Genomic DNA, 18,388 nt, shown 5'->3' on the forward strand with positions numbered 1-18,388 from the left:
GACTGGTTTTTCTAAGGTTTTATGGACTGATGAAATGAGAGTGAGTCTTGATGGGCCAGATGGATGGGCCCGTGGCTGGATTGGTAAAGGGCAGAGAGCTCCAGTCTGACTCAGACGCCAGCAAGGTGGAGGTGGAGTACTGGTTTGGGCTGGTATCATCAAAGATGAGCTTGTGGGGCCTTTTCGGGTTGAGGATGGAGTCAAGCTCAACTCCCAGTCCTACTGCCAGTTTCTGGAAGACACCTTCTTCAAGCAGTGGTACAGGAAGAAGTCTGCATCCTTCAAGAAAAACGTGATTTCCATGCAGGACAATGCTCCATCACACGCATCCAAGTACTCCACAGCGTGGCTGGCAAGAAAGGGTATAAAAGAAGAAAAACTAATGACATGGCCACCTTGTTCACCTGATCTGAACCCCATTGAGAACCTGTGGTCCATCATCAAATGTGAGATTTACAAGGAGGGAAAACAGTACACCTCTCTGAACAGTGTCTGGGAGGCTGTGGTTGCTGCTGCACGCAATGTTGATGGTGAACAGATCAAAACACTGACAGAATCCATGGATGGCAGGCTTTTGAGTGTCCTTGCAAAGAAAGGTGGCTATATTGGTCGCTGATTTGTTTTTGTTTTGTTTTTGAATGTCAGAAATGTATATTTGTGAATGTGTAGATGTTATATTGGTGTCACTGGTGAAAATAAATAATTGAAATGGGTATATATTTGTTTTTTGTTAAGTTGCCTAATAATTATGCACAGTAATAGTCACCTGCACACACAGATATCCCCCTAAAATAGCTAAAACTAAAAACAAACTAAAAACTACTTCCACAAACATTCAGCTTTGATATTAATGAGTTTTTTGGGTTCATTGAGAACATGGTTGTTGTTCAATAATAATATTCCTCAAAAATACAACTTGCCTAATAATTCTGCACTCCCTGTATATGTCATATCAAAACAAGCCCACACCTGCAGTTGTTTCAGTTTTTCACTGGTGTTTCCTGTCAGCTGGTCAACCTCACATCCATATCAGCCAACCAAATGACAAGTTCCTCCCTTTGTGCTTCAAATCCCTCCCACTCTGAGACAAGGAGCTGAAAGAGAGAGAAAAGAGTCAATTATAAAGAAGAGAAAAGTGAAACCCTCCTCAGAAGGTCTGACTCGCATACCTGCAGTTGACCTGTGATGGACTCCAGTTTGGCGTTCACGTCATCCCTCGCCGATGCCAGCAGCCGAGTCTGCAGGGTGCCCTGGAAGAGCTCAGTTAATGTTCGACTCCTCCTGGTCAGGCTCTCCAGCTGGATGAGCCGAGGTCTCCCCTCTCGCCGCTGCCTCTGAACACAGAAACACAAATTGCATCTGAAGCAGGAGGTGCAGATTTTTTTTTGCTATTCTTTTCTAAATCCAGGCTAGATCACGTGGAGGTATTTGGAAAACTTTTTTGGCCAGCGGACAACTGTTGTCTTGCAGAAAGTCAAATCAAACATATGCGATACACAATCAATTCACAAGAACACATAAAAAAATAAGTCCAGTTCTTGCCTGATTTCAAGTGAAATCTGCATCAAAACAGGGTGACAGAAGTAAAACGAGAGCACAAAGCCTCACTTTTTACAAGCCTGCTATTACAGTTCTCCTCTATGCAGACGACTTTCCTGTTTTCAAGGCACAACTTGGATCTGCTGTACGAATCTTATGGATACACACTAAATGAAACAATAGTGTGCATGACTCCAGATTCTGATCCCTCATCCTAATATGGTCCCAACATAGCAACAGCAAGAAAGCAAATGTTGAGGCTTCAAAATACAAAGTCCATAAACCAATGGCTGACATGGGTTTTATCATAAGGGTGATAAATATACAGATTTCAGTCTGTCTTAGAGATTTGATGTTCATTTACCTGCAGATGCACTATACGTACCTGCTCCATGGTTTTTCACAACATTTTGCACATCACTATTTAATACAGGAAGTAGGTGAACTAAAACAAGTCATCTTTCTTTGTGAGAGGACCATATTAATGAAACCAACCTCAATGACATCATAGGGATCCCTAAAGATGCTCCTGCTGCTTTTCTTCCTCCTCATCCAAAGCTTCCTTCTCCTTGTCCTCGCCTTCCATCGAATTGTAATTCAACCTAATTGTGTTTCTCCCCCTCCTCTTCCTCATTTTGTTGGAGCTGTGAACACAGTTAATGTGAATCTGGATTAATTTGTGCAAACAAGAAAAATCTACAGCTTTTTGGTCAGAGGTGCTCTTGTGATTTAAATCGGGTAGAGTAGATTTATGTGTTGATGCTGCCTGCTTCAGCTCTGGCTGCTGAGTGATATTTACACCCTGGCTGGATTACAAACTTTAACCATGTGCTGAACTTTGGCCCAGCGTTGATACCTCTTGTTAGTATAACGACCTCTTCTTAGCTTGTATGTATGATGGTGGGTAAATGAAATATACAAAAAAATTAACTATATTACAAAAGAACATCTATCATGGAAACATCAAATGACCGGAGCATAACTTGTCAACTAGTCCGAAACTAAGTTATGCAGGAACAGTCAAAGACACACCTTCTCATGTCACATTTCTATTCATTTCTATATAATTCGATTAGACAATAAAGAGTCATCTAATCTAATTATTCATTCAAAACTCTTATGCATAGCTGTATTTTATAAAGCTCATACAGAATTCAAGGTACAGGTTCATGTGAGTATTTAATGTACGGCTCAGATCTACAGAATTTCAGAGTTTCTAGAGCAGACACAGAGCTCACGTCACAACAGGCTTCAGGCGCCATTTTAGTGACTTTAACAATATATTAAATTTTAATTTCGGTCTAGCTGACATTAGGTTATGTACGCAGCACGCAATTGAACCACATATTTTAGAAGCCAAAGGTTCAAATTAGCTGGGAGCAGCTTCACTTAATTATAACAGTGGTTTTGTTAGGAAAACCGTTGGATACTAAATTGCGTTGACCTCAACGGCTAACGTATCTAGCTAATCGCTACTGTTAGCACAACATTAACAGCAAGCTACAATGACGAGTAACAAAAATAAAACCGTAATAAGGTTTTAATGAAAATGTTTTACCTTTTCTAACAATCCCAGAATCCACAGCTTCAAAGTCCAGCAGGTACTGAAGACTGTTATCCGTTTCGCTGTCACCGTCCGTGAGTTTTTTTTTCCCGAAGGTCAAGGCCCGCCGCTCGCACACTCTGTCTGCGCATGCGCATCCCAACGACTGACCCCCTCCGTCCGCTCCCGGGAGGTTACAGTATGACCTGTTCTGACGTCACTCTCTCTCGCCCTGTCATTTATTTGGCTCGAAACACATATTAACAAATTGCTCAGTGATGAACAACTACTCAGATCATTTACCTAAGCAGTGCTTTGTCACAACGAAGTCTGTGTTCATTACACTGACATTCTGTCCTGCAATTGTTATTTACTTGTATTTTATAATTTGACTTTACATACTGCTGGGTGGTTTGTAAAGTTTACAATAACTAGTATTATCATTATGCTATATTTTCAAAAATATATAATAATCTCAAAAGTAATGCCTTGGAGTAGAAAATAGTAATGCTTTATTAAAATTTAAAACTAAAGTACAGTATTTGAATGTGTGTATTGTGTCTATTGTTTGCAAATATTTCTAACTTTTATTTGAATATTCAGTTTCCTACCATCTTCTCTTAAAGGGTAATTGCCAGGTATCCCGCCCTTCCCCTTCGCCCACACATGCACACAAAGAAAACACACAGTATAATTCACAGCCTCATTATAGTGAATAAATATTTATGCCATTTACACCATCAAACTTAGATTGCTAAGGATAAAGAACCTTTTGTTCTTTAAAGAACCATTTGTTATAGCTGAAGAACCATCCACAAAATAAAAAGGTTCTTTGACGTATGATGGTTTTTTAAAGAACCATGAAGACATCTGAAGAACCACTTAAGAACCATAATTTTTCTGAGTGTGGTTTCACCTATTACACAAGAGATTCCCGGAGAATAAACTCTGACACAGTAGAGTCCTTCAGCTAAAAAGCTACCTGAGGTTTAAACAGGAAGTATGCTTATTCAGGCCAGTTTTGAGAAATCCTCGTAGGCAATGTCCACTCTCTTTCCTTTCTGAGGTCCAGAGTCAAGAGTGAGTGCAGCGCTGAAATGTTTTTCATCAATGCCCTCTAGCAGAGCCTCCATATCTCTGTAAGGACCATTCAGGATCAAAACTCGTTTACCTGGGGCAGGTATAACTGTCTCTAAGTGATTCTGGTCCAGTTTCAGTTTGTCTCCAGAGTCGATCATTTTTACCACTGCGGTGTATTTGTCTCGTACCTCCATGATGACAGCCTTCTTTTTGTGGTATTTCTCCCCCAGTCTTTTGGTGATTACTTTTACTATAATATTGGGCTGCAGCCAGTCATCAGTTCTCACCGGCTGCTGTTGTTGTTGTTTTTTCTTCTCCATCTCTATGATCTCCTCCAAAGCTGATTTCTTCTTCTTTTCCCCTCCTCTGGAGTCTGAGCTGGAGTCTTTCCTTTTTACTGAGGTCGAAGACGAAGATGATGCTGCTTTAAGCGCACTAGCACCCAGAACCGAACTTGATTTGGAGGGGCCAGTGACAGAAGAACAGGCACCCAAGTTGAAAGCAACTTTTTCTTCCTCACTCTCCTGTTTGAGCTCTGTGTAGACTGGAGTTTCATCAGTGCCCTTGCCTTCACGGCCTTTGCGGACCTGCTCCTCGATCATTCTGGCACTCCTCTCCTCGTCGTCAAGCTCCTGTTTCTTCTTTCTCGCCTGCTCCTCTTGGCGTCGGATGGTCTCTGGGTCGCGGTCGATGTACTGGATGTACCAGCCTTTGGGGGTTTCATCAACTTTGCAAAAACCCTCTCTGCCCAGCCACTTGGTGAAGTCGGTCAGAGTCTCCCACCGCGTTGAGTTCATATGGATGTGCTCCCGGTGACTGATGTACTCATTGTAGACGATGTTGTTGTGTACTCGCTTGGTCCCAAATCGTCTCCTGAGCAGCTCCAGGAAGTCACTTTTGAATTCATCTGAGAAGTAGTCCATGAACTTGGTGGGGTTCTCAGAGGCCAGCAGTAGCTGCCTCTGGTGGGACTCGGACATGCAGTGACACTTAAATCCGTTCTCGTCCCTGCATTGTTTCTGACACATCTGGCAATACCATCTCAACTTGTGTAGACCTTTGGCTTTTATTCGGTTGCTTATCGCTTTGGGTGAAAGAAAAACTGCTTTTCCCATTATGACTAGTTACCTTTAACACGAAACACTTTATAAAATGATTTAAAAAAAACGTTTTTCCTCGAAAAGCCGCTCAGACCAGCTAGTAAACAGTTTCCGCGTGTGCTTCTACGTCATACCCTCGCGAATAAACGAAAAAACTTGCGAATGTCCAGTCTTGCCGCGGCCACTCGTTTTGATAGTCTCGATGCTACGAAGGAAAGAACCTAAGAGAAAATGTGGCCCGATCAGCTCAAAGCCTCGCTTATATTTCCGCAGAGCGCGCGGAGCTTCGTCACGCACCAATCGTAGAGAGGCTTACGGCAGCGCGCAACATCAATGCACTTTTCTCCAATGAGCAGCACACACTGAGGCGGGGCGATGCTCCACGTGGAGCCAGTCACCAATCACGAGCCGGAGCGGCACCGCGTCACAGCCAGTCACACACTATAAGAGCAGCGAGTCTCCTCTGTTCGCTACATTTTCTGCTCTTATCACAGGGAAAGAAAAGTGAGGAAGAATGGCACGAACCAAGCAGACTGCTCGCAAGTCTACTGGCGGCAAAGCCCCCAGGAAGCAGCTGGCTACCAAGGCCGCACGTAAGAGTAGTGATGGGCAGATGAAGCCCCATGAAGCACTGAAGCTTTTCATCCAATTGGTTCACCTCAACGCGAAGCTTCATGAAGCTTCATTTGCTCTAGTAGGACACCTACTGGACGTAAAAATAATAGCTGGCATGAATTTGAAGAGTGTGGCATTTTGCACACAGCCTGTAAATGTCAACAACAAAAGGAGTGTGTAAAACATGTATATTGTAGTGATGGCAGTATAGTGTGTATATTTATAGTGGCAGTATGGGAAATAATTATTTGGAAATGCTTGAAATGGAAATGATCATTTACTGTGAGGTGAGGTGTGGTTGGGGTGTGGACAGTAGTTGTGCTTTTGTAACGTTGAGGTATGGACAGCTACACACTGAGGCTTTGAGCCTCAGTCCTGCCTGTTCACATCTTATTCTGTAAAAACTAAATTTTCACTGCTTTTATAACCTTTAGTGGGGAGAACATAGCTAGGATTTAATGATTTAACAAATCTTTTGAATCCTTTGTCCTCCACAATGATAAATGGCTGGGAGTCCTCAATCACTATGCTAACCAGGCCTTCATCTATTTGAGATTGTTCTCCTGAGGAAAGACAATAAAACAAAGCACAAATATAAATATCACACACGTAACTTATAACAGTTGTATAATATTGTTATATCATTTAGTAACATTACAGCATGCTATATTATCATTGCATTTGATGGCTCACCTGGTCTTGCTCCACAATCGGTGTTCCCCTTATTCTCATGCAAAGCTCTGCAGTGCCTAAGCATGGATGAGGTGTTGTTGTTATATCCCAGCTCCCTGGCACATAGCAAACACTTCACCTTGTACAAAAGTACAGACAGCTTAACATAGGTTTTATTGCACCATCAGTATCATGACAATACATCTTCTTTAGAAATTTACATACCTTGTTGGGAGGAATAAGATCAAAATGTTCCCACACAGGGGAGGACATCCTCCTCTTCTTAGCTGGCTCCATTCTCTCCAGACTTTCTCTCCTCACTCTCATAAACCTCCAAACTGTCTCCAACTCTCACTAACCGCAACTCTCCATCAAACACCCACATTTTGATTGAAGTCTGAGGGGTTTATATCGCTGTCATATCTCACGGCAAAGTTCGAACCACTTCATGAACCAGTCACGTGGTACAGCCGGGCAGCGAGGCTTCGGACGTCATCATTTTCAGCTCCTCCCATAAATGAAGCAAGCCTCGATACGCGCTTCGCGGAAACGCCCCCTCCATTACTCGACACACGCTCCGAAGCCTCGATACAGAATGTCACATCACTACGTAAGAGCGCCCCGGCCACCGGGGGCGTCAAGAAGCCTCACCGTTATAGGCCTGTACCGTGGCTCTGCGCGAGATCCACCGTTACCAGAAATCCACAGAGCTGCTGATCCGCAAGCTGCCCTTCCAGCGCCTGGTCCGCGAGATCGCTCAGGATTTCAAGACCGACCTTCGCTTCCAGAGCTCTGCAGGAGGCCAGCGAGGCGTACCTGGTCGGACTTTTCGAGGACACCAACCTGTGCGCTATCCACGCCAAAAGGGTCACCATCATGCCCAGAGACATCCAGCTGGCTCGCCGCATCCGCGGAGAGAGAGCTTAAGCTGCACGCTCTCCTACAAACAACGGCTCTTTTCAGAGCCACCTCACTCACACCAAGAGCTCGCTCCTTTATTGTTGTTCTTAGTATTGTTTTTAAAATTGAATCTTATGCTCACACTTCAATCTTCATGCTGTTTCTATTCCTGAAATTACAGTTGGCATCAACATGGAATTCACTGACTTCAGTTACGAAATTTATATTTAAAGTATTTTTCAAAGAAACCTGTTAGTCACTTAAACTCAAGTTCACTCATAAAATGTGTCCGTCATAATAATGTTACAGGCTATGCTAGGCTTTGGCCCACATCAGTCTGAAATTGTATGTAACCATGAATAACGTGTTTTGGAAACTAACTGCACAACAGGCAGCACTATTAGTTCTCTCAGTCTCCCACAGTAGCATTTCCAATTTTGATTGAAACTGTCAGAGAAAACGGCAGCCTCGAGCAGGCCAGGATATTAGTTTACAGAGGCTGTTAAAAGTATGTGTCTAACGTTAAAATGTTGGTGCCACAATAATTTCATCCTAATGGTACTGACATATTCATAGGGTTCATTTTTGAGACAAAATATCATGAGGTAGTCATGATTTTGCAAATATTCCACCTTGGAGTGCACTTTGCACAAATTGTTTTAATAATGGTGTAGTGGTGGAGTAATGGTGATACAAGAATCACAGGTGAAGTTGGATGATGACTTGGTGGTTCATGACTGTATTTGAAGCACATGTGTGACTGTATGTATGTGGAATGGCTCACTGTTATTCATCAGGTGACAGAGGCAGCTCTGCCATGTTGTAGCTCGGACAGAGGTGAAGAGGCGAGGTCACAGGTGACTGACTGATGATTTGGTGCGATAGATTAACTAGTATTTATCATCATAACAATTGTTAGGCTGCTGATGTAAATTGTTTCATTAGTGTATATTTGACAAAGAATCTGAATTGACATGTCTCACTTTTTATATGGCACGAATCCATGTGTTATTTTATCAGGTAGCAATATGTCCTAGTGCAGTCAGAGGGGAAGAGCCAGGCCCAAAGGTGAGGCACATCAAGCACACAATAATTTTAATCTGAGGATAAAACGCATGTACTGAGGCTGAAAGAAGCTTCAGTGCTCTCACAAGACTAAAAAGATGGCTAAGGTCAACAATGACTCAAATGAGATTAAACAATCCTGATGTATGCCATGTCCACCAGGAGAGTCTGGACAGTATAGATGTAAAACAAATATGCCAGCAGTTTATCTCAGTTAACAAGAGGAGCAGGCGTGTGTTTGGCTCCTTCACATAGTGGACATTGAGTTGTTGTGTGGGACACCAGTAGTCCATGTCTTTTGCTGTAACAGTAGTTCATGTTGAGAATAAAACATCCCAGCTCACTGATTTGATCGGGGCAATATTGTGCCTAAAATGTTGCATCATTTTGCTGAGAGATCTTTTACTTTGTGGTAATCGTAGTTGGACAAAAACCACCAGGTCAATAAGTGTTCCCTTAGTGCTAATGTATAAGAGATGTTGGTGCACTATAACTGAAGTAATGTTATTAAGTCCTTAAAGTTATATTCTTTTATTGTCATGACTGTATTTCAAGCTTCTTTTTTTTTTTTTTTTGGTATGATACCTGATTTATATGGAATATGACTGAAGCAAACAAAAGTCTAAAATACTTACTCAGTCATTTGTTTAATGGTAATTTAACATTAAGTAATTCACATATAAAACTATGAATTGTAATTTTAAATTGTTTAAACGCATGTAGAATAGCAAATGTAGGCAAGTGTATTTCTCCTTTTTTTTTTTATCAAGAAACAAAGACAAAAGCAGGGCAGGGTTCGGTGGTTGAATCATCCGTCCCCACCACTGCCAAAACACGCCCTTGTCAGGATCATCCCCCACCACCTGCAGCTGGCCGTCCACAACGACGAAGAGCTGAACAAGCTGCTTGGCTGAGTGACGATCGCTCAGGGTGGTGTGCTGCACAACATCCAGGCCAAGAAGACTGAGAAAGCTAAATAAAATCCAGCCACTTTCCTCAACCGACTAACGGCTCTTGTAAGAGCCACTCACCTCTGAGAGTACACTTGATTAAAGTAATGACACTAAATCTTTAATCCATAGGTGTCAAACTCATGTTCACACTAGAACTGAAGTGGGACAGCCCTGTTAGTCTATCAGTATGTGCAACACATTTAGTTGTTTTAGTACATGAATAAAAATCTGAAATCTGTGAAGTTATTACCCAGACTTTTCTTTTTAAAAACTTGCTTTGAAACCAGAGATCTGTGTCGTAAGTGCATACGATAAGATTAGATGACCTTTATTAGTCCCACAGGTGGGAAATTTATTTTGTTACAGCAAAAGTGCAAAGTTATGTAGCGGAAATTAGAAAACATTGGTATGCAATAGAATAAAATAGAATACAAATGCTATATACAACTGAGTAAGAAAATAGAAAAGTACAACTTTGTCAGAAAAAAAGAATTGCACATATAGCAGTCTTATTGCACTTGTGTGGATGTGTGTGTTTGATCAGCTGCAAGTCTTCGTTGTAGAGTCTGACAGCAGTGGGGAGGAAAGACCTGAGTAATCTCTCTGTCCCACATCGTGGGTGCTGCAGCCTGCCACTAAAGGAGCTGCTCAGTGCTGTCAGAGTTTATGCTGTCAGAAGCATAAACATTGTCTCTAACTTCTGAAGTTCAGTTTGTGGTCATGACAGTTATTGTAACGTTGTGAAGAAAAGCACGCATTACAGCTGAATCTTATAGCAAAACGAAGAGTCAATATAATATTGTAGCGTCCCTCGACAGAAGACAGACGATCAGCGTTCCGGTTACCGGTGTTTATTCAGAATAGTAACACGGGCTACTGTGGGCCGTAGCCAACGCCAAAACAGGGGAAAAAAGTGCGCTCTACAGCAACAGCACAACCACCGACACTCTTCTCTCTTCCGCCAACCACACACACACACACACACCTGCTCTCCTCCAGACTTTGTCATTGGTAGCTAATCTGATTGACAGGCTAACCGACCTCTAGACTACTGCACATTCAAGGACACTCAGTAAATCACCATGCTGCGGGTGTGGTCCAACTATGCCATAAGTAATTTGCAATTCTCAACACAGAACACTGATAACACAACAGTCAACTAACTTGTAACCCAGTCCGTTACAATATGTAGGCAATGTCAGTCGGTAATCGTTCGTGAAGTTCTAACACACTACATCAGCAGTCGGTATGGAAATACTGGCAGGTATTTCACTAATATTTTCAAGACTTCAGAAAAAAAAATATAACACCATAACAGAACAGCTCTCAAAGTGAAGTGTGTGGCTCTTAAAAGAGCCGTTTGATGGATTAGGGCGAATGAGTTTAACCGCCGAAGCCGTACAGAGTGCGGCCCTGTCTCTTCAGAGCGTACACCACATCCATGGCGGTCACAGTCTTCCTCTTGGCGTGCTCAGTGTACGTGACGGCATCACGGATGACGTTCTCCAGGAACACCTTGAGCACACCGCGGGTCTCCTCGTAGATCAGACCGTAAATACGCTTCACTCCGCCACGGCGAGCCAGACGACGGATAGCGGGTTTGGTGATGCCCTGGATGTTATCACGGAGAACTTTACGGTGATGCTTGGCGCCTCCTTTACTTTTTTTTTTAAACACTTTATTTAAAGTATACAAAATTACATATAAAATGTACACACACATACAATTACATATACAAAACCGTGATCACACACCACTCACCAAAGAAAAAGTCAAACAAGGAGGAAAATCGAGCATCTGAGTCCACAAACCACTTTTAAAACTTACAATTTCAATACATTCCAGGGGAAAACTTTCCCAAGTTTCAGGTCCATTGTTCGTCTTCTCCGCAGATCTGTAATGATATGTTTACTCACCACATCACTACTTATCATCTTTTGTTCAAGTACTCCTTTGGCACGGGTTTTCCAAATATGTGTGTTTATTACACACATTACTAACCAAAAGAGTCTCCTTTTGTCGTCACACATTTTTTCTTTAAACAAACCATATTTAACTGCTTTAATATTAACATCCACATCATAGCCAATCTCTGTCATTTTCTGCCTGATCTCAGTTGTCCTATAACAATCCAATAGAAGATGTTCTAGGGTCTCATCTTTATCACAGTTGGTCATGGGACATTTCATGGTGGTAACGAAACAACTCCACTGTACCACTGCTCTCACAGGGAGGCGCCCGAGCGAGATGAGCCATACCACGTCTCTCATGCTTTCGGATAATATTTTGTCTTGTATATTTTTAACTATTAATAGATTTTCATCTTGATTTGCATACTTATATTGAATTACACCTTCATTTTTGGTTTCATTAATTTTTTTATAGATATTACAGAGTTACACACCAAAGTTTATAGCTAAACCAACTAATTTGCAACGTCAGAGGTCAGGGTTCAGCAACTTAATGGAATTCTTGAGAGCTTTAAGGTCGCATGATATGCTCTGAGAACACAATGGGATGAATAGCCGCCTTGAGACCAGGAGGCCCAGGTTCGAATCCTGCTCAAACCCACTACTGTCCTTAAAACAGGGGTTGACTAAGCGTAGATGTAAGTGACTTTGCAAAATGTCCCATATTTAGCAGCAGTGGTGCTGAACATGTTGCTAACAGCTCCACATTTTCCTCCCTCTGTACCTGGGTAGTTTCTGCAGCACCAAAGAAGTCCACCTGTCCCTCTCCTCACGTTGTTATGATTTCCTATTGTGTTTGACAAGGTTTGTGATCTTGCCACATGTGTCATGTACCACGTGTTGTCTGTTTCCATGAGCGTAGAAACCGCTTTAATTATCAAGCGAGTGAACCATGATGAGTGTCTACAGTGGTAGTTATGAAGCTAATAATTAGTGACATCCTATTTATTCTAAATTAGTAAGATGAGCAATGAGGTTGAACAAGGCACAAGCCTCAACCACTCAGCAGGAGAGACTGAGAGCTTTTTGCTTTAGTTTTAATTTGACTTTATATTAAGACCCTCTATTCTTGTCTTGTGAATAAAAGAAACACACTGCTTAAGCACTCATGATAGTATATTTTGAAGGTGGATTTCAGTCCCTGACTATGTAAGATGACATGAATGAACATACATTTCAAAATAAATCAAGATACATAATCTACATTTCCCAATACACAAAATGTTACAGACACAGTCACAGCAAGAAGGATGTTTGCTCAGAGAGAATTGTGTGGCTCTTAAAAGAGGCTTTGTTTTTTTGTGAAGCCGAGCGCTTTGCGTTTACTTGGCCTTGGCGGGCTTCTCGGTCTTCTTGGGCAGCAGCACAGCCTGGATGTTGGGCAGCACACCACCCTGAGCGATGGTGACTCCCCCCAGGAGCTTGTTGAGCTCCTCGTCATTGCGCACAGCCAGCTGCAAGTGACGCGGGATGATACGAGTCTTCTTGTTGTCGCGGGCTGCGTTGCCAGCCAGCTCCAGGATCTCAGCGGTCAGGTACTCGAGCACAGCTGCCAGGGGCGCCGGCTCCTACACGCTCGGCATAGTTGCCTTTATGCAGCAGTCTGTGGACACCACCCACGGGGAACTGAAGCCCGGCACGGGATGAGCGGGTCTTGGCCTTAGCTCTGGCTTTGCCTCCAGTCTTGCATATTTTATCATTTATTTTATATACACACACATATGAACAACCAAGCTTACATATACACACCATGGGCATGAATGTCATGGTAATTTTGGGCTTTTTATTATTTTAAAACTTTCCCAGAGTGGAATGATTGTTCACCATTCATCTTCAGTGACTTTAAAAAACAAAAAAAACAAGAATTCATTTTGGATTGTCTCTTATCCACACAGGGTCAAAATATAAATGCAGGCTCAAATATATACATGCACTTACTTACATTTTTTAATAATTGGTGCTGAAGGTTCTACAGTGTCTTAGGTCGACAAAGCCAAGGTCTAATAACTCGTCGTTAGCGACTGATTACAACTTTTAGTAACTGAGAGGTTGCCAACCAAGAAAGAAGCTCCTCCTCCAAAAGCAAACCCTTTAAGCTCGACTGAAATTTGCAGCTGTCCACATGTGAACAAGCCTTCTGGAAAAATGTTTTATGGTCAAAGATGTGACAAAGATTGAGACAATAAAGAGGTATGTTTAGGAGGAGCACAGGTGAGGCTTTCAAATGGACAAACACTGTAGCAACTGTCAAGCATGGTGGTGGTAGCAGCATGCTCTGGGGCTGTTTTGCTTCCAGCAATACTGGCAGAATATTAAAGGAGGAGGACTACCTCCAAATTCGTCAACTTTTTCTCAAATCAAGAGCTGGACAGGACAACAATCCAAAAACTAAACCTGGTTTTGGAATAGATAAGGCAAGCTTCAGGAATCACCTTCCCCGACCCTAATGAAAATGTGTGGACTATGCTTAAAAGGAAAACAACCAGAGTTAGAAATTCTCATGCACCCAATTCTTGTTTTTTAAGTCATTAAAGGCACATCCTGTATGTCTGATATGATTGATTATGCTCAATAATCGATCCTGGAAAAAGGACACTTCAAAGAACTAATTAAAACCCACAAAACCCCAAATTACAACGGCTTTCATGAATCTGATGGGAATACATGACTGAAATTTTAACTTGTTGCACTTTTGTCTCTTTCCCTTTGATAATGACAAAAATTTTAGTTCCTTTAGCAAATAAACAAAATGTATAATCACACATTTTACAGCTTGGAGTATAAATATGGCCTTTTTAACAGGTATATTATTAGATGTTCATTTAGGGTGGTACTTAGCAAACAGTAATGTGGCATGTCGCAGTTTTCATTATCCTTATATCTATATCTGAATACGTCAGCTAACATTAAACAAAAAGAATAAACAAAGGTAAATTCAGAGGAAAGCCTTTCCAGGAAAAACAAGTCGAGCACATCGTAAACAGGCTCAAACTGTCTGTTCAAGTCAGGAAAAAATGTATAATACAAAACGCACTTTCATGTCATCTCTGAGAGATGCAGCTGTTGCTACCTTATCTTTTATGTTACTTGGGATACCAAATAATGTGTTACTATCTAAACAAAATAAATATACAAAAAAACAACACAAAAATGTTTAAAATGTACCTCAAAAAACTGATGGTGACAGCTAAAAATTAACGTCTCACACTACCAACTTTTTTGTTTTTAACCTCTGGGCTGATCAGGCTCCAGAGGTGGGGAATTAATGTTGAAAAAGTCAATGCACGTCTTTGAAATGTAAAGCCGCTGTGCCCCAACAGGTTTAACAATACCAAAAGAGGATTTAGAGAGATCTCAGTCATGATGTTCTGGACACACCCACACATTCTAAGAAGTGAATTTATGAAGTAAAACAGGTGAAAGCAAGTAAATGTGTTTACCATGAGTGTGTTGGACCGTGGCAGTTTGACAAATCCAACAACAAGGCATAGTGTTTCTTTTGCTTTGGCCTTTGCTTGGATGTACAATATGACGTTCATGCCTCCAAAGATGACTCATCTGGTTTCTGAAGATACTCTTTGACAAGACTGACAATTGTCGATACTTCTGCCATGGCACCTTTACCTTCATCTCCACACACTAGCTTTTTGGCAACGCAGGGGATTTCCACATATCCAAACTCTTTCAGTCTGGATACCTGCTGGGCTGTAATAGGATGCAGCCACATAGCTGTGTTCATTGCAGGGCAGAAGAGAAGAGGACGACTGGTATCCCAGGCTCTTACCACACACGTCAGCAGATTATCACAAATACCACTAGCAATCTTTCCAAGACTGTTGGCATCAAGAGGGGCAATGACAAGTAGATCTGCCCAACGCCTTAGCTCAATGTGTAGCACAGGGTCAGATCTCTGTTTCCACAGCTCCCATTCATCCTCGTCACTGTAGATTTTGACTGACACCTCAGCAGAATTATAGAAGTGCTTGGCATGCTCTGTAGTGACTACTCGTACATCCACCCCAGAGAGTTCAAGAAGCTGGGAGACCAAAAGAGGCAGTTTCAAGGCTGCAACACTCCCTGTCACTCCAACAAGGACATTAAATGTCCCGGAAGTTTTCAACAAATCAGTTTTTAAACTTGACATGTGGTCGTCTTGCTGCCTGTCAGCAAAAAGAGCAAAAAGAGTCTTGTTTTTTTTTTTTTTCTTCTTTAAAGTCTGTGAGCCTCCAACCGGCGCGCAACGTTTCACGTCCTGTGTAACTAAAACGATTTCCTGTGTGCTCTCAGTAACGTGCTGCAGGATTGTTTAAGATACAAACACTGCAGGCCGGCAGCTCCGCCTCCGTCCTCTTCACATGCTCAGACCGTCTGAGCCTCTCTGATTTCTGTCAAAACATTTTGTTCTTTACTCAAAGGTTCATTTGTATTTCTTTACATTTCCAACACTTTCTCCTTCAGCGTTTATTCATCGGCCACCTTGGAAAAGCTTTTCTTGTTTTTAATAAACTAAACGTCTGGTGACGACGAGGATGAAGAACACCACCATGAAATCATCATCACCATCACATTTATTTAGTCTCTGATGGTTTTTATCTGTGTGGAAATAAAACCATTAAAACCCTGATCAGCTGTTTCTGTAAACAAGTGTGACATCATCAATACGCATCATTTCTGATGATTCAAAGACACAGGCACACTAGAGAAACAACAACAGAAGAAGAACTCTGGTCCACGTCTCCATCACGCCGTCCTGCTCCGAAGGTCAGGGTGTCGTTGGAATGATGTCATCAGACTCCTCTCTCTGCTCTTGAGTTCAGAAACGGCATTAACGCCCCGCCCCCTCCTGCTCAGTATCGTTTGTCCTCCAGCGGCGTGGCCACGGTCACCTCTTTGCTCCCGAAGTCCCAGAAGGCTGTCATGTGGAAGGCCATGTTGGAGAAGACCACCAGGTACTCGAAGGCAGCGAACAGGGAGTAGATTCCTGCTTCACAGTATTTGTTGTGGCGTCTGAAGAAGTAGGCAGCGATCACACAGCAGCTGATGTTGAACAGGAAGAGACGCAGCTTCCAGTGATATGTCACTTCCTCTGAGCTCACGTAGTGTCTCTTGATGACGTACCACAGCCAGCACGTAATGAGCATGTGCACCAGCGAGCTCCCTATGAACGTGATGAACCCGTACTTATGAACACTGTAGGTTTCCGTGGACGACACGTACGTGAGCATCACCAGGCCGGTGTTCTCGGCGAGGCTGCAGAGGAGCGCCAGCCCGCTCAGCAGCAGCTCCGGCAGCCTGTCGGCGAAGCGGCTGCGGTAGAAGCTGAAGTAGGCGAAGGCCACCAGGTACCGCGGCGCCGAGTGGAGCCCGATGCAGCCGCTCCAGATGTAGCGCTCGGGCGCACCGCTGATGGCGGAGCTGATGGACGGGAGGTAGTTGGACACGTTACAGTGCGTGTACGTCGCTTCCTCATAGTGGTACCAGAGGGAGATGAAGATACAGGCGATGAAGCCGGTCACCGGCAGCAGAAACGTCCCCACGGAGAAGCTTTTGAAAGGCAGCCGGATGAGGAGCCGGTCCCGGTCCAGGTTGCTGTACGGCCCCTGAAGCATCCTTCACGGCTCCCGAGGCTAGCTCCGATCAACTCAAAGCCTCGCTTATATTTCCGCAGATCGCGGGCGGATTCGTCACGCACCAATCGCAGAGAGGCTTGCGGCAGCGCGCAACATCAATGCACTTTTATCCAATGAGCAGCACACACCGAGACGGGGCGATGCTCCACGTGGAGCCCGTCACCAATCACGAGCCGGAGCGGCACCGCGTCACAGCCAGTCACACACTTTAAGAGCAGCGAGTCTCCTCTGTTCGCTACATTTTATGCTCTTATCACAGGGAAAGGAACGTGAGGAAGAATGGCACGAACCAAGTAGTGTTTCTACAAGGCTTCGGGAAAATGAGTGGACGCATACAAGAGTAGGAAGCACGGGGGTTTGGGAGCCCCAGACTTAGAGCTTGTTTTGCGAATTCCTTTTATAAAAATTACTCAAAGCGCAAGTTCTCGGGGTGCCCCGTGGGTTCGAGGGAAAGAGCAACTGTGGCAAAAGAAAAGAGGCAGGGCCAGAGCGGGTGTTCCATACCACAGACTTATGTTTGGTGACTTATCAAGTCAATGGGAACATTATAGTTTAAATATTCTCCAAGATAATACGAAAAATATCTATAAAAAAATTAATGAAACCAAAAATAACGGTTTAATTCAATATAAGTATGCAAATCAAGATGAAAATCTATTAATAGTTAAAAATATACAAGACCAACTATTACCCGAAAGCATGAGAGACGTGGTATGGCTCATCTCGCTCGGGCGCCTCCCTGTGAGGGCGGTGGTACAATGGAGTTGCTTTGTTACCACCATGAAATGTCCTATGACCGACTGTGATGAAGATGTATGTGAATTAAATAAAATGTGGAACACTGCCCATTCAATAATATCGATAGGGGAAGACAGCTCTGATGGAGTGGGTATTTTCTTTAAAAAAGATACGGTGAATATAATCAAAAGAAGAGACATAATACCGGGACGACTCCTCCTTGTTGATTGCTGTTATTACGGGCAAAGGTTGCGTATTATTAATGTTTATAATGCACCCGAACGAACGAAAAAGATACAATTACTGAAAAAACTGAAGTATTTATTAGAGATTGGTTTTAATATAATTTTGTGTGGAGATTTTAACATTGTTACTGAAGCTACTGACAGAATATCCAAGGTTGAATTTAGAGAACTGCGAGAAAGCAAATTGTTGGTTAAGGTTTGTAAGGAAGCAGCACTTCATGATTTATACAGGCACTTGCATCCACATACCGTCCATTACACTAGATTCGATTCATTAACTAAAACAAGGATTGATAGATTCTACATATCACATAATGTTCAAGGTCTGAAATATGACA

General features: G+C 42.8%; 1 protein-coding gene and 5 pseudogenes across 1 annotated transcript; 1 reads left to right on the plus strand and 5 right to left on the minus strand.

The window, feature by feature from the left end:
* Positions 1-79: 79 nt before the first annotated feature.
* LOC147335004 (uncharacterized) lies at positions 80-3,263 on the minus strand. Its single transcript, XM_086287011.1, has 4 exons — positions 3,098-3,263; positions 2,035-2,183; positions 1,170-1,334; positions 80-1,094 (listed from the first exon to the last, which is right to left on the minus strand). Exons 2-4 carry the CDS (start codon positions 2,089-2,091, stop codon positions 1,005-1,007), a joined length of 312 nt encoding a protein of 103 aa, XP_086143137.1. The 5' UTR covers positions 2,092-2,183; positions 3,098-3,263; the 3' UTR covers positions 80-1,004.
* Positions 3,264-4,021: 758 nt separating this feature from the next.
* LOC147335005 (DNA/RNA-binding protein KIN17 pseudogene) lies at positions 4,022-5,318 on the minus strand (annotated as a pseudogene).
* Positions 5,319-5,776: 458 nt separating this feature from the next.
* Positions 5,777-7,476, plus strand: LOC147335006 (histone H3-like; annotated as a pseudogene).
* Positions 7,477-12,550: 5,074 nt separating this feature from the next.
* On the minus strand, positions 12,551-13,245 carry LOC147335007 (histone H2A-like; annotated as a pseudogene).
* A 1,436-nt stretch (positions 13,246-14,681) lies between these two features.
* LOC147335008 (phosphopantothenoylcysteine decarboxylase pseudogene) lies at positions 14,682-15,596 on the minus strand (annotated as a pseudogene).
* A 386-nt stretch (positions 15,597-15,982) lies between these two features.
* LOC147335009 (acyltransferase PGAP2 pseudogene) lies at positions 15,983-17,081 on the minus strand (annotated as a pseudogene).
* Between the last annotated feature and the right edge of the window lie 1,307 nt (positions 17,082-18,388).

The sequence above is a fragment of the Aulonocara sp. 'chitande type north' Nkhata Bay genome, linkage group LG3, assembly GCF_057382095.1.
Source record: "Aulonocara sp. 'chitande type north' Nkhata Bay isolate Kocher_YH1m ecotype deep benthic linkage group LG3, A_spYH_male_GT1.1, whole genome shotgun sequence".
NCBI classification, from domain to species: Eukaryota; Metazoa; Chordata; class Actinopteri; order Cichliformes; family Cichlidae; genus Aulonocara; species Aulonocara sp. 'chitande type north' Nkhata Bay.

Bases quoted from the DNA above. Each gene is read 5' to 3' on its own strand.
- LOC147335004 (XM_086287011.1), bottom strand. From the start codon at position 2,091: ATGAGGAGGAAGAAAAGCAGCAGGAGCATCTTTAGGGATCCCTATGAT. The intron at 1,335-2,034 runs GTTGGTTTCATT...TTCTGTGTTCAG, and splicing joins ATCCCTATGATGTCATTGAG to AGGCAGCGGCGAGAGGGGAG. The intron at 1,095-1,169 runs GTATGCGAGTCA...TCTCTCTTTCAG, and splicing joins CCATCACAGGTCAACTGCAG to CTCCTTGTCTCAGAGTGGGA.